The sequence below is a fragment of the Artemia franciscana genome, chromosome 18 (assembly GCF_032884065.1).
Source record: "Artemia franciscana chromosome 18, ASM3288406v1, whole genome shotgun sequence".
Classification (NCBI taxonomy): domain Eukaryota; kingdom Metazoa; phylum Arthropoda; class Branchiopoda; order Anostraca; family Artemiidae; genus Artemia; species Artemia franciscana.
The window spans coordinates 33,567,611-33,584,527 of record NC_088880.1 but is presented as its reverse complement, the minus strand read 5'-3'; the positions used below and the strand labels follow the sequence as shown (position 1 = coordinate 33,584,527).

The window sequence follows — 16,917 nt, the reverse complement described above, 5'->3', positions numbered from 1 at the left end:
AGAAAGAGTCAAACTTTAGCATAAAGAGCGGGGCGTTGAAGAGGAAAAGCCCCTTTCATATACGGAGTAATTTCTGTTCGTTTTAAGTTTTAATGTCACTCCTTACTTTCATTTAAAAAAACCTGCTTTTTTATTTAATTGCTTTCTGTGTCCACCAATATAGAAACTAATGAATAGAGCGAGAAAAGGCAGTGGGATTTTATGACAAGCATACGATTATAAAAGCTAAGGATACACTTTGGCACTATTCGAATACTTCGAGTCGCAACGTTGCTCGCCAAAAGATTGCCGATAATGTGTTAGATATGCTGAAACTGATCCAGTTATGTGAGACTAACCGGATCAAATTGCCGAAATTCGTAATTTTTTATCCTACGGAGGTCCCAACTACGCCTGGTGAATTGAGTGCTATTGTTACTCAAAAAGTGACAGAAATCTCCAATAATTTGAAGGGCTTTATTGATAGTGAGAAAAAAGCCCGTGCAGCTGAGAAACTTGCTACATCCATGAATCAATTAGTCACTCTACGGGCCAAGCCTTCCTATACAGGTATTCTCAAGAAGCCCCCCTTAGACCTTAAAAAGCCTGACTCCCGTAAAGCCTATCTGGAGAATGTTTGTGGAGTAGTGCACTTCTATGCACTACTCTGGACGACCAGTTCGGGTCCAAAAAGCACTCAGGATGGGAACACGTTCACAGCGTTCTTGCAAATCTTCTTATTGATGCAGATAAAAATGGTGATCTTCTCGTCTTTGGAGCACTTGATGTTAGTAGAGCCTTCGATTCTGGCATCCATGGCCATATCCTACTCAAAGCCCTTCAGCGAAGTGTTTCCTCTTGCATCCTTTCCCCTGTTTATAGTATGTACAACAAGCTCTCGGCTGTCATCCTGATCCCCTCTCAGTCCGGCACTTTTCCTTCTAAAGAAATGCTGAGTGTCAAGAAAGGCGTACGTCAAGGTTGCAAAACTTCAGCATCACTGTTTAATAACGCTATCATCGAAGCACAGCAAGTAATAAAGCCGTCGTGCTTTTTACGTGGGATTAATCTTTCGCTGCTGAACTTCGCTGATGACATTCTTCATGTTTCTCGTTCGATATCTTTATTTCAACAAAATTACGACTCACTTGCAGCAGCATACAAGCAGGTCGGACTTTCCTTCAACGAATCTAAAACAGAACATCTTTTCTTCAATGGTTCAAAAAATGAGCTTTCAATTAACCTCTCCGTTAAAATTGGCGACACTCTGATTAAGCCTTGTGAGTCCCTTACGTATCTTGGCCTTCCTATTTCTTCTACATTGAAGGACACACGCTCAGCACTGACAAACCACCTCTGTTCCCGTCTACGAGCGTCTTACGGATTACTTGTTGCCAATAAGTATCGTTTCAACCATCCTCTCCTTGCCCGGCTATACAATGCTTTTACTACCCCCCATCTGCTTGCTCTGGTTCCCTTCTGGAAAATATTCACAGCTACCGAAAAGAAAGCCATTTGCAGCGCATTTTATAGATATGCTAAGTTTCTCCTGCGTCTCCCTTTGTGGCACAGCAATGGTGACATCTCCAGGAAATATAAGGTCACCAATCCTTCCATGGCCATAGAGAGAAGAATCTCCAAATTCAGTACCAATGTTTTAAGAGCTAACCACCCCTGAACTAGTGTTATGTTATAATATTTGTAGTGGAAGTGTATTTAAATTTTTTTGCTTTTCTTTCTTTTTCTTTTATATACTCCGTCTTTTCCATTTTTAACGGGTAATAAATTAATAATAATAATAATAATAATAATAGTGTAGTCAACACAGTAATAGGCCTGTATGAGGAACATTGCGTGGGAAGCTTCCTTGGTTTCAGAATGGTGATATTACAGCAATACAGAAACTATTCAGGACTATACCTCTTACAAAGATCATTTGAAATAACACTGATACGCTTTCAAGAAGTCGTTCCCTGGCATAGAGTAAATGCTGGCCACATATTACATCAAAGCTTCGCAAGAACTTTTTCTTCAGCTTTTTCAGGCATTCACTGATAATGCTTCTACTCACAACCACTCTATCCTTCGGTAGTTTAAGTATTTCATCAAGTTCATTTCGATAACAATTCTGTAGCACTGGATCGGGGCATTTAAACTGATCTGCAAAGTAAGTACTCCAGGCCTCTTTGATTATGAATGGAGCTTTAGAGGATGATTCTCTTGGCTTCATCAAGTTTCTCCAGAGTAGTCTGGGATTGGAGTCACTCTTTTTGACAAACGTGCCAATAATTGACCAAATTGACATATTAATTCTAGAAGAAATTAGTGAAAAAGAGAAAAAACGGGGAAAGAGGACACCAAAAAAAATCCTGGAAGACCAGGGGTCCCCTCGCACCCCTGGATCTGCCAATGCTTTAGTCATATATTATTCGATAAAATTTAACGGCTAAAATCAAATTTTAATTGCCTTCATGTTCTTTTCCTCCGCAATCTTTTTGACCGCACGCATTGGATTTTTTTCAACGCATGAGTCTTGCGGGAAACCGCAAGGATGAGCGACAAGAAACACATGCGTTCCTCCGCAAAATGCAATCCGTAGCGGTTTTTCGCAGATCCACTCTCTGTGTGAATATAGGATGAGACTATGTCAGAGACATCTAAAGGCACATCTAAGTCAGAGACATCTAAAGGCGTAGTTATGATTTTAGTTGCGGGTATTGGAAGACAGTGAGTCAGGACGTCTTCCTGAGACGAGACTCATAGAAGAAAATGTCGTTATTTTATAACATATTTTAATATCAAAGAGACCTCTTTGATACATTTTGACCAGTATTTTGTCTTCATAAATTAAAGGTGCCATGTTTTGAGCACTAAAAATGAAAGACAAATGAGGGACAAAAGCAATAAAACGTAGAATAGAGTCTTTATTTAGAAAATATTATTTAGGATATGAGTCTCATCAGTCTATGGAGTCTTATTGGGATATAGGGGGCGTAAGCTGCTATGGGGTAGTTGGGCAAATTGCCCTCTCAAGACCCAAGTTTGTCCCCCCTGATCTCAGTTTGCTCCCCAGCTGAAATTTAATTTCTGCCAAAAAAATCTTGTCAAAATTAAGATAAGCCTGCATAATCCAGGTATCCAAAGAAACAGGTCAATTTTCTTTAGTAAATATTTGCCTTTATGGTAACATATTAATCATTTTTCACTGTCATATTTACTAAATTTAGGAGAATTGGCTCCAACTTTGCCCCCCCTCCCCCAAAGGATTTTGGCGAAGTTACACCACTGTTAGGATATAGAGTCTTTAATTAGGGTGGAGAATCTTACCTTATTTATGATAGAGAGTCTTTTCTTCTTCTGTTTTCTTCTTAGTAAAATCAGACCAGCCAGAATATCGGTCACAACAACGTCCAAGTCTCCAAAGAATTCGGACAACAGTTTTGCTATTGCTGTCAATGAATCCTGTAAAGTTAAAAATTTAATAGTTCGTTTGTCATCGTTTTTATTTTCTTATTCTTCGGACTTCTTTCTCTAGTTTGTTTCTTTTTTATGTTTATATAATTGATTTGATTGGTGCGAATTAATTAGTTGAATAAACAGGAAGTAGAGGAAGACAGTGAAATACAACTTTAAATGAACATTTCGACCCTATACCAAGGGCCGTCCTGAGCAAAACAAATGAAAAAAAAATATAAAAGAACTAAATATAAAAGTCCTGGTTGAACTTCCCTGAAGTATTGATGCTATGACTGTTTTGAAAAGATTTTAGTTATAAAGATAGTATTTGAATGTGAGTTTGTTTATATTCTTTTTCATTTGCTTTGCCAAGGACGGTTCTTGAATATAGGGTCGAAATATTAATTTAAATTGCATTCCACTGTCTATTGTTCTACACGTTGTTCATGATGGAAAGGCAGTGCGGTCTTCGTCGCTATTAAATTACCCGATCATCAGGCCCGACTGATAATTGACGACCGGGACGACGGGACCATCAGGTGGCCTATCATGTTTAATGAAAAAGACGTTGTTTTCACCACCCCCTTTATGTTATCACGAGAGTGATTGTTATATTGCTATTCGTTTTGCCAACCTTGTCCTCATTAATGTTTATCCCCCCTGCGACCAAAAATCCCTTCGAAGTTTAACTAAAATTACGAAATCTTGCGCATTAATAAAAAGTCTTCTGAATGACATTGAGAGTAATGGACTCTAATGTAATAAATGTATATAATATATATGTATAATTAAATTAGTTGAACTTTTACACATGGCTCAGTTGGCCTTCTAGAAAAGATTATTTCTTTAAGTTATTTGTTTTATTATTTGAATTGATAAAAACAAAGGTATTACAAATGTTTTGTAACAAATGATGAATGACAAAACCATTATATTTTGATTGAGCTCTGGGCCTAGGGGCCCCTCCTTAGGTATATGCCTTCCTGGTAATAATAAAAAATTAGGGAGGGAAGGGAGTACGTGGAATTTATTTCAGAAAAAAACAACTTGAGTGCAGTTTTAATCAATATGATCAAAGTTAAAAATTAGTTTGATTTTGGCTGGCAAATATTTCTTTTAGGATAAACGTAAAACAAAAAAATTAAAAAATATTGCTAACACAAATATAAATAATCTTATTGCTATAAATATATATAACATATAAATACAAGAAAACACAATATTAAATTTAAATAAATAAATATAAAACAAAAGATAAATAAAAATAAATAAAAGGGTTCTATTCAGAATATGCATTACTAAATACCAAGAGAATATATCTGATACTAATATTTATTTTAATGAATAAGAAATAAAGGAGATAAGAATATTGAAAATTAAGAAGAAAAAATATTTAAAAACTAGAAAGAACAAACGTTGAAGAACAAAAAGACAAACAACAGCAATGATAATTTCACCCTGTGAATAAGAAAGATGAAATAAAGTAGATGTAATGGTAAGTATTTCTGCTAAGTAATATTAGATAGACACTTTATTTCGTGATTAACCAAAAACGGGTATTTCAAAGAAAAAAAAAACAAAAAAAACACGCAAAAACTAAAAGAAAAAAAGAGATAGAAAAGAATACACACTATCTAAAACAAAACATAAACACTAACTAAAAGTCAAGTTTCTTCGTGCGGGATACAACCCTGTTTACAATAGTCCGAACGCTATTATTTCTAATTATCAGCGATAAAGGAAACGGCACACTTATTTCATATTCACTTAATTCGAACTCCATTGCTAAACGTGCTCTACAATAAACAGGACAATCAAATAGAAGATGACTACATGTTTCCATTATACTGCACAAGCACAATGGAGAGTCAACTTTCCCAATCCTATTTAAAAAATGGAGCTAAGTCATCTTCAGTGTAAAAGAAAAAAGAAAAGGAAATACTCAAGAAATAAAAGCAAAAACACGATATGAAAAAAAAAAATAGAATACACTGTGTAAAACAAGAGCAAGCAGATGAGAATTTTAAAAAATAAAACTTACATCAAGCGACCTTTCAAAAATTATTCAAAACTTAACCCAGTCAGCAAGCATTCGCAACATCGCTCAATCGCTTGACAAAATTTACCGTCATCTACCAGAACTTAAATTTACTTCCAACTTCTCTGATGCTTCCACAGCTCTAATGTCTGTATGGTATATGGTCTGTTTCTATTTCTCTTTCAGTAAATGTTCAAAAGCTACATTTGGAGAGAAAAATGTGATGAAGAAACTTGTCTCAATTGAATGAGAAGGACTTTTTTTAACGCATCAGAGAAGGATCAAATTTCTCCGTTTTATTTTCTTCTGTCATTCTTATTTTTGATTTATTGTTTAATCGTTGAGTCGTTGTTGAGTCGAAAATTTTTTTGTTGTTGTAAAAACAGCAAAACATGTCGAAATGATGCAAATTTAGGTCAACCTATTATAATACAAAACGTTTCGTTAAGATGTTCGTTTCTTCTTTTTTCTTTTTTTTACATTTATTTATCTTTACTTAGCATTATTATCCAATTGTTGTTGAGAAACAGGCACAAGATAAAATTGTAAATCGACAGAATAATCAACATTTTATATACAGTCAAGAGTTAAACCTGGCCCCATAAGGGAGGAGGGGCTAGAACGCAGATGCAAAGGCAAATATTATTATATTATAAAAATTAACATCTAATAGAAAATTTAATGCTAGATTTTTCTGGATGGCTTTCTGTTTTCTAGCTAATACTATACCTATACCAAATATTTTACATCACCGTGCATTAAAGTTTCTTTAAAATTTACTTACGTGCATGACATTACGTACAAGCCGAACATTCAATTAATTTGAGTAATGAATATTGGCATCAATATGAGAACTACATGTAAATTTTGTATCGTTCTCTAACAGTTTTAAGAAAACCTGAATCCCGATCACTCACCCACCTGAGTGCGTCACTGGGGGTGACACGCTGATGAGAGTCAAGTGTTAGGTCAATTTTGGTAATGAATAATATCAATACGAAGGGTGCTTCACCATGTGTGCACTTACATCACCCTATAGGAATTTCACAAAAACCCGAGCTTGAATCACCGAGTCAAACACAGACGATATACCAAGGCTGCAAATAAATAAGGGACTAACGATCGATCGTCTTTTGAATAATATGACTTAGGATTCAGTGAGAAAAATTGCAGCTCAGACTGCGATTGAATGCAAATCGTTAATAATCTAACAAACATATATAACTATCCTTTGGAGATGATTTTAAGTCGTTTTCATTTGTTTGCAAGAAATTCTTGCTTTACCGAACTATCAACCTTTTTCCTGGTTATTGAGCTTTGACCAGAATGGGAAGGTTTTACTTTACCTAGGCTGCTTGCACAAGGAGAAATCTTACTACCCCTCTGCTATCTATCTATATGTTATATCCTGACTAAGGCCCGTATTATCTAGCCCACTAACAAATAACGACGAAGACCATGCTACCTTTCCATCATACAAAACTGCAAAAGGTAAAACAGGTAAGAGTACTGGCTGAACTTCCTTGAAGTAATGGGACTGTTTTAATTTTAATTTTAGTTTTAATGATCCTGTTATTTCGAAAGTTTTATTTTATTTTGGCTGACGACGGTCCTTAGATTTAAAACCGATGTTTTCAGAAAAGTCTAAAATGTGACTGTCTTAACTTAATTACCTATTGTTTTACCTTTTGTTGCTTCTAGCCTATAAGGCGCGTACACAGGAAAAATTTCAAGGGGGGCCGCTTAAAAAGAACAAAAATAGGCCAACTCAGTGGGACATATAAGAGATTAAATCACAACTCCTAAAAATGCTGCTATCTGGGGGTAGTTTGACCCTATCTTGCCCATGTGCCTGTATCATGCTCTATGTACAGCCTGCAAGTTTCTATTTAAATTCTAGTTGAAAATAATACCTTGTTCCGTTCTGACTTTGATATGCAACAACATAAGCAAAGTAAAGAACATCGATGACGCCATCGTTTTTGGTAAGCCATTGCAACTTTTCTGGAAAATAAAAATAAACTCATTATATCAAAAAGATTCTTTCAATTTGCTACTTTAAGGCCGTGATTAAGTGAACTTGAAAACATCGAGGTTCAAAATTGAAGTTAGGGTAGCCTTCTGTCTTTAAATTCTCTAGAGACCGTGGATTGTCAAAAAACCTTCAAATAGCCCTTCTTTTGGCGGAAACATCAGGTTAATTATACCAGCTTGTCAATCTGGTCTCTAGGGGTGTTATCGACGATCTGAAACGATTCTTTCTGGCAGCCGACTTGTGAAAATTTCAGGTAGCTGAAAATAATCTATGGGACTGTTCTAAAACAGGAAAATACATCGATCGTCTTGTCGATCCATTATGGATCGATCGATCTTATCGATCCATCGATCCATTATGGTCGTCCAGATTTATTTATTACATTTACATGTAATCAATCTTGGGACGAGATACAGCAGCTTTTAATTCAAGGACAATCGGCGGTTCATAGACATGACATTACGGCCCGTGTCTTCCGGCAAAAGTTAAAATCACTGATAAACTACATAGTAAAACTTAAAGTGTTTGGGTCAGTGCGATGCTGGTTGTACTCAGTGGAATGGCAAAAGTGAGGATTGCCACATGCACATATGCTAATATGGTTGTTTGATAAAATTTCTTCTAATGAAATTGACGATGTGATTTTCGCTGAAATTCCAGATGAAAATGTCGATAAGAGCTTATATGATATTGTTGTAAAAACATACGATACATGGACTTTGCGGTGCACTGAATGAAAAATCACCATGCAAGGCATGTATGGCAAACAAACCTCTTCAGGATTTGGAATGCCTTCACCTAATCGTAACGCTGCTGTTTCAACAGATAATGTATTGTGTCGATAACAACGTTGGAGAAATCTTCTTTTTGGATGCGCCAGGAGGTACTGGTAAAACATTTGTGATAAAATTGATTCTGGCATCAATTCGATCAAAAAATGACATAGCGTTGGCAATTGCGTCGTCCAGAATAGCCGCAACGTTGCTGCCTGGTGGAAGAACTGCTCATTCCGCTTTGAAATTGCCTCTATTGCAAAACGATGACTCTGGTCAAACATTTTCAAATCAATTGCTGGCAATTGGAAACGGAAAGCTCCCAGTAGACTCAATTTCAGGACGTATACAACTGCCTGCTGAATTCTGTAATTTAGTGACGTCCAAAAATGAATTGGTTGAAAAAGTATTTCCGAATATTCTAACCAATTATAAAAATCATAATGGCTAAGTGAACGAGCGATTCTGGCAGCCAAGAATAAAGACGTCCACGAAATCAACAATATTATTTTGACCAAGATTCGAGACCAGGCAGTCCTTTACAAGTCAGCGGTTATCAATGTTAGAAGTTAACAGATTGTTTAATGTAAACCGAAGAATAAAAGAATCGATACAAGATACCAAGCTATAAGAAAGTTCGGTTACCAATGTTAAAAGTTAATAGATTGTTTTATTGTAAATCGAAGAATAAAAGAATCGATACAAGATACTAGGCTATAAGAAAGTTCGGTTATCAATGTTAAAAGTTAGTAAATCGAAGAATAAAAAAATCGATACAAGATACTAGGCTATAGGAAAGTTCGGTTATCAATGTTAAAAGTTAAAAGATTTTTTATTGTAAATCGAAGAATAAAAGAATCGATACAAGATGCTAGGCTATAGGAAAGTTCGGTTATCAATGTTAAAAGTTAATAGATTGTTTAATTGTAAATCGAAGAGTAAAAGAATCGATACAAGATACTAAGGTATACGAAATTCGGTTATCAATGTTAAAGTTAATAGATTGTTCTATCGTAAATTGAAGAATAAAAGAATCGATACAAGATACTAGGCTATAGGAAAGTTCGGTTATCAATGTCAAAAATTAATAGATTGTTTAGTTGTAAATCGAAGAATAAAAGAATCGATACAAGATACTAGGCTATAGGAAAGGTCGGTTATCAATGTTAAAAATTAATAGATTGTTTAATTGTAAATCGAAGAATAAAAGAATCGATACAAAATACTAGGCTATAGGAAAGTTCGGTTATCAATGTTAAAAGTTAATAGATTGTTTTATTGTAAATAGAAGAGTGAAATAATCGATACAAGATGCTAAGGTATACTGAAGTCTGGTTTTCAATGTTAAAAGTAAAGAGAACCATCTAGTGGTATCTAGAGTCAATTTAAAGCAGAAATTTAGGAATAGTAGCTACCTTCCGGGTAGCGAAGACGTTGGTAGAGTTCAGAGTGAGAGCTTGAAAGGTATTTTCCAACAGCAATTGTATATGGAAGTGGATATGTTATAATTTTATATATATAGAGAATAGCTAAGCAATTTTAAGAAAAAAGTATGCGAAGTAGTAGAAAATACCTAGTAGGAAAAGTCAAAATAGCAACTAGAAGTACAAAGAAAACTGCTTTGAGCTTGGTACAAGGGAGAAGGTGTCTATAGGAGAAGTTTCTAAATGATAGAACTTACGAGAATGAGAGGGAAGTAATAAAATCAAAGAAAGCGTCAAAGTGTAAACTCAGAAGCAGTGAAAGAGAAGGCATGGATAAAACTACCAAGGGTCTGGAGTATCGAGCCAGACAGCATTTAGTAATCAATCGTATTATGTCAAAAAACCGAGAAGATATTGTCAGTCTAGACTTCCCAAAGTTGAAGATGGAAACGGGCCCTCAAATAGTGATAAGGGAAGTGTTAAAGAGACGGCAAAATATTTTCAGGTTTTCTAAATTTCAGGTAAACAATGCCTGAAATTCACCTGAAATGTTTGCCCGAAATTCGGCAAAAACTTTAGGTAAATTATAAAGTTGTAAGAATTGATATTAAAAAAGAAATAGTGAAAACTATCTTAATCATAATGATGTGAGGAATGTCGTTATTGGCTTCCGAAAACACGTCACAGGTGCAAACGAAGGGAATCTAAGCACAATTTTTACCACAAAATTATCATTAATATTATTTTGTTGTTTTTTTTTTCTTTTTCGTTGAACTTTGTGTTTCATTCTTCGATATTTTTTCTACTGTATTCTAAACTTTAGTTGTTAATATAGAGAATTGATGTGTTCTTTCATTTCTAATGTATTGAGTTAAAATCCTTCTAGGGCTAAACGGAAAGCGGGTCATACGTGGTTTGGGTGGGAGGATGTCATAAAGAAGGATTTAAAGGAAACGGGAACTTCCTGGGAGGATGTAAAGAGGGAGGCTTTAAATAGATTGGGATGGAGGAGGAGCATGCACAGGTGTGTTGTTCTCAGGCAGCTTGGTGCGGTGGTGAATTGTTAGTAGTAGTAGTAGTAGCACTAACTAACCAACTAACTTTAGTTTCTTTGGTTCATACTCTCCATATCTTTCTAATGGTGTTAAAAAAAAAATTAAAAAGGAGCCGTTTGACTCTCCAAAATGGTACCTTCTTACATTCGTACGCATCTATTTTCCTCCAAATTAATTTTTTCCTCCAATTATTTGCAGAAGAGAATTATTAGAATAGGCCTACTGGCTTACAACGTCCTGTTCTTCGTTCTAAGGTAAAAATTCGAAAAAACAAAATGTAAAATAGAGGAAGACTATTGGGAAGCTCAAAGGTTCTTGATATTGTGGAAAGGGGAGTTAAACCGAAGTAACCCGAGACGAAGTTAGTGTCATGTATAAAAATTATATTAATAGTATATATAGTATTATTATATTTTATAATATATAATATAATAATATTTTGTAATATTATTATTATAATAATAATAAATAGCATTATTATTATATTATTATAGTATCATTATTATTATTAACAGTATATAGTATAATATTATTATAGTATAAAAATTACTATAATGCCAGTTATGTTTATTTTATTTATTGGTTTTCAAAAATTACCAGAATTAGCAATTTTTTACCACAGATTTAAATCCAAAGAAGCAAATAAATCCTGTGGCTTCATCCCGAATACACATAATCCGAATATGAATACACAAGAATATAAGAATACACAAATGTAAGAATAAGATAATGTAAATATAAATATAAGAGCATAAGAATAAGAATACACAATATGAATTCACATATCCAGAATCCGAATACACAAGAATAAATTCAATATAATCCACTCTGTATTCAAGATACATTTGGTTAAGTCCCACTCTTTGGGTAGACTCTTTGGGTCTACTCTTTGGGTAGACTCTTTGGGTCTACTCTTTGGGTAGACCTTTGTTGTCATTTTGATAAATTCGCAACACTTTTTAAGCAATACCGTCATTACTAAAAGTGAGAAGTTACCTTTAACTGTAGTTACAGGTGTTGCCACTTCTACCTCGTTTTGGGCTTAGCCAAATTAGCCATTTCGGTTTAGCGGTTTAGCCATAATCTTGAAACAACACCATGATTTTCAAAAGAGTGAACTTACCTTTGTCTCCAATTACGGGTACTGCCACTTCTACATCGTTTGGGGTGAGTTATGTTTTTGCTATTTGACATTTCTTCTAGATTCATTTGATGTTTTTTCATTTTCAACCATTTTCTACCAGCTGGATCATAGAGTGCATACATAGATACTAGTAAGCCAGTAATTTCTACGCCATGAATAATCATTGTAACTAGAAAATGATTTAAGCTAGAATACATAAAAAATAAGTCCTTTGTGAGACAATCACATTATATTTTTAGAAACGCGGATTCTACCTATACTCTATTCTTTTTTTCAGGAGCAGCACTCAGGGGCGTTATGTATGGGGTGGAGAAGAACACCCCCTCTCCCTATGTTTTCAGCCACTGGGTAAACAAATTGAGTTGGTAAACATCAGCGCAAAGTACAGCTAATTTCGTTTTTAAATTAGGCAAACCGGTTGACTGAAACAAATGATAGAGAATCAATAAAAGAAGATTGGACTCAGTCGAAAAAAATGAAAATGTTTTGATAGCAATTATAGCCCAAACCAGCTTGAAAAGTGACCAGCAAGACTTTAAAATTTATTGCCCCCACCCCTCCTTCTCTATTGAAATTGGAAGACAGTTGAAGTTGGGACATTTTGAGGAGTTGTCTAAATGAAGCAAAAAAATAGACCATCCTTCATCCCACTTTTGGAGTCTTTGTATCAATAAACTGTCTTGAAACGTCATGAAATTTTGTAGCAAAAATTCATGTTTTGCCACAAATCTCCTTTAAAATGCAAAATCGTATGACTTTTTTTTTATTTTATATAGTTACTTGCATACAAAATTTGCATATTAGTTAAGAATAAAGATCAGATGATCTGGAGTTTCTCCTATTTCCCCAAACTGATATTTTATTCAAAAAATAATAGTCTCTGTCAGACTGTCGGAAAACCATAAGGATTAATGTATCACCCCACATTATATGAATATGAACCATTAACTGTATTATCATATGTATGTATGAATAATATTTTTATATTATTATGAATAATATATGGATAATACGTGTATGTACATATGTATGAATAATACGCACTTCCAAAAAGAAAAGGAACTATCTCCTTTGTCCCAAGAAGGACAAATTGGACAAAATTGGACAAGCCCTAGGGCTTGTCCAATTTTCTGCACCTAATATATGCACCCGTACCTAATGATTCCAAAGTGCAGAAAACTTGAAACGATGCAAAAGCATGTCATTTTGAAGGTGGTCAGTCCATATGATTCCTCATCTAGGTTGAGGGATTGTGGATGCTCCATTATATCAGTAAAAACACACAACCATTAGTCTATTCATCACATTTTAACTCCAGATAGTGTTTTCTTTTTATTTGAGAAAATGTTTGCCTGCAACTCCATTTTTTTTTTGCCTCTACACATTATGATGGTAAAGTTAGATATAAATAGTTTAAGAGAATTTATAATGTTTGTTTTATTTTCATTCCAATGAATATAATTTCCATTTTTATCAATTTCGACTAATTTTTCTATTAGTTTTCGATAACCAGAGTTATCCTTTCAAACAGCCGCAGCCGGCTCGTCCCGCTTAAACCAAATTAACAGGAAGTGACGAGCCTAAGCATCTGGTAGATTTCGTTTTTATTTTCGGTTTTTAGTTTGCTTTTTCTTTTTTACTGGTCTTTGTTTCTTAATGAAAAATTTGTATGTACCTAGATGGTAAGTTAAACATGGAATGCAGTTTGGTAAGTTTTGTTGTAAGGTTAGGGATTCAGAAGTAAAGAAAGGAAGGGAAATAAATTTAAAAGATTTAACTTTAGATGATGTACAAGCATCATTATTTTCTGCAACTCTCTGCGGAACAGCTAGTAGTCATGTTCTTCTTATATCGATCCGTCTATCAGTATACCCTAATTAGGACGATAAAGCCTCCCGCTACTACAAAACCTTCAGTGTTTTTCTGTTGAAAATCTTACTAAAACGACATGATCACAAAGCGTATAAAACTTGAAACGATGTAGAGCATATGTCATGTTGAAGGTGGTCAGTCCAGAGGATTCCCTATCAAGAATGAATGTCCAGTTGCCTGACCTCTAGCATGGTGAAAATACTTGGCTGCATGAAGTACTATGCTGCCTCTTCAACTGTTGGTTTGGAATAAAATAGTCGTTTGATATTTTGTTTAGAACGACACACAACCATGAACTTTTTTTTTAACCCTTGCCATATCCAATCAGTAGGCCTTGTAGCTTTCTCAATTAGCTCAAGCGCAACCATTCGCTTCGGCTTGCTAAAAAGTTTATTTAATGGTCACAACCACATTATTCGGTGTTGACACTGTTTAACTTCCATTCATTAAGTTCATATTTTAACCATAATTTTATGAATTATGGCTTTTCTAGTCACTAAAAAGGTCTTTTATATAAACAATTTATATAAAGAACTATATAAAATATATGAATATATATATATATATATATATATATATATATATATATATATATATATATATATATATATATATATATATATATATATATATATATATATATATACTATATATAAAAATATTACACCTAAAAAACTGATTTTCAAATTATATAAGCATAGTCTTAAATATTTTGATGTTCTGGCAGGAGGTGGTACGCAAAAAAGATAGTGTTGGTGAAAGGGTAACTTCCCTGAAAAGCACAGCAACAAAAAACACAAACATTCAATCTGTTTTACTGGCTGACAATTTCATACAGAAGAACCAATTGAGTGGAATTCAGATTTTTTGTTGTTTTTACTGGATTAAAGTTTCTCCAAGAAAGGTTCCCAAAACCAACCAGGTTCTAAAAAGGCGGGGTTATTCGTGTCTCCGATAATAAACAATTACTAGCTTTGCCCAGGAGAATACGTTACCAACTTAAACCAAATTAAAAAAATTAAATAAAACATTAATGAAATCAAGCAAAACATTTTACCATTATTATATAAGGATATTTGCTCGTTTTCTATTTGGTAGCATGTCAGTAACAGGCAAATTATCTTTTAAAACAAATATCGTATTTTACATTTTGTTAGGAACCATACTAAAAAAAAGAGTGCTTTTAATGATCTAATAATGACAAACTATTGTTTTATTTGATTGTTTAACCATGCTGAGGTTAAAACAAAAAAGTCTGTTTACATTATTTGTAATTTTCCCATTATTTGCTACATACGCGTCCATGACACAGTAATCAAGAAATTTCATCTGTTTAAGGATTCCCAGATACATGTTTAACACCTAAGGAGCTTGCTAATAAACTACTCCAGCCGACAATTAAGTATATCCCCACCCATAGGGGTTTTACTCGCTTGATTTTTTTTTGAAGAATTTTGTTTTTTGTTGTGTTTTTTTTTTTGCAGCTCCGCTTCTTATTTTGTAGCGGATTCAAAAATAAATAGATAGGAGACTTTAAAAACGTAGCAATTTCATTTGAAAACTCAGTTTTTTTTTCTATGTCCATATTGTAGAAGCGAAGCTTGAAGTACAAAAACACGTAACTGAAAAAATGAGATCTTAGAATAACAAGATTGAAACCAATGTTGAGTAACAATTTAATTTGAAAATAAATTGCGTCTTTTACACTTGGGACAGCAGAATCATAATACAATTTATTCTTTTGTCAGTCTCTCAGTGTACTAATATATATTATGCATATTAGGTTTTTAGTACTCAAAACATGCAGTAAAAAAAGTTTCAATACAAAAAACTTATATCTTTGAACAATAAATTTGATTAACAATTCAATTAAAACAAATGGCGTCTTTTACACTCTGTACGACAGTATTAACGTAAATTTTCTTTTGTTTGTCTGTTTGCCACTTTGCTATTGATATTTTATCTTGTGAAGCAAAACACGTGCCAAAAATGTTTTTAAATAAACAAAAACAGAAATATTCTAAATAAACAAAAATTGAACTTTTTCAGTAATGACGACATTGTTGAGCAACAATTATTTTTAAAAACGAGTTACATTAAATCCGGTCCTTATAATTTAAATTTAGGTTGAGAGCTTACTAATTTCGGGAGCCAAAGACATCTAAAGTCGGGATAGCCAGTTGTTAATGAAAGCAGCTTGCTTACACGTTTTGCGGATGGATGATGGCAAATTGCCAAGGATAGTCCTTGTCGGTCTAATGTCTAGGGCCAAACGAAAAACAGGTCGTCCCCAAATCTGGTAGGAGGATATAGCAATGAAAAATTAAGAGAAATAGGAACTTCTTGGGAGGGTCTAAAATGGACGCTGTAAACAGAATGGGATGGAGGAGGAGCTTGTGCAGCTATGTTGGGCTCAGGCAGTTTGGTTCTGCAATGAGTTGATAAAAGTAGTAGTAGTAGCCTACTAGCAGTAGTAGCAAGTAATTCAGCTATTCTATGAAATTTAGTAGATAATAAGACGCAGTGGCATTATAATATTTGCTTGAGCATAGTAAACTCCTTGGTTACTTTGGAACGGTATGAACTGTCATTTTACAGTTCTGATAAATATTTAATTTGGTTCCAAATCGCGAGGTCTTTGGGAAAGCTATTCTCCTGCTCTTTAACTTGGTTAAAGTAATCATGCAAACTTTATAGTAAATATATTTGTTACCCCTTTTAACTTCACTTTGTGACTCTTGAATGGGAAGGGGAATGTGAAAGTAGTAAATCAGAAAAGATTTGTTTCAATTTATTTCTTATCTGTATTACCGAAAGGAGTATGTGGCCCGACATCAGAACTTCTTAAAAATGGTGATCAATCCATGACCCTCTGGCTCTAATTGCTGTTTAATACTGTGTGTCGCTCTGAAATGATCCCATCAGACTGGAAAACAGGCTTACTTGTGCCAGTCTATTTGAGGAAAGGAAGTAAAGCAGAAGGTAATAACTATTGTGGCATAACTCTGCTCTCGATACCCGGCAAACTCTTCGCCGTGCTGCTCCTCAAGTAGGCAACAAAGTACCTCCATACCCTTTGTCGCCTACAGCAGACTGGGTTTAAGCCAGGTAGTTCCACTACTGAGCAAATCCATACACTCA

General features: G+C 34.3%; 1 protein-coding gene across 5 annotated transcripts in view; it reads right to left on the bottom strand.

Annotated features, from left to right (window-relative positions):
- The window catches only part of LOC136038898 (diacylglycerol lipase-alpha-like), a 127,528-nt gene that overhangs the window by 55,381 nt on the left and 55,230 nt on the right, over positions 1 to 16,917 (bottom strand). For all 5 annotated transcript variants that reach the window (XM_065722375.1, XM_065722376.1, XM_065722373.1 and 2 more), the window contains exons 5-7: positions 11,884 to 12,073; positions 7,387 to 7,477; positions 3,307 to 3,441 (exon numbers count right to left, since the gene is read on the bottom strand). In XM_065722375.1, the coding sequence (XP_065578447.1) occupies positions 3,307 to 3,441; positions 7,387 to 7,477; positions 11,884 to 12,073 (416 nt within the window). The remainder of the gene's footprint in view (positions 1 to 3,306; positions 3,442 to 7,386; positions 7,478 to 11,883; positions 12,074 to 16,917) is intronic.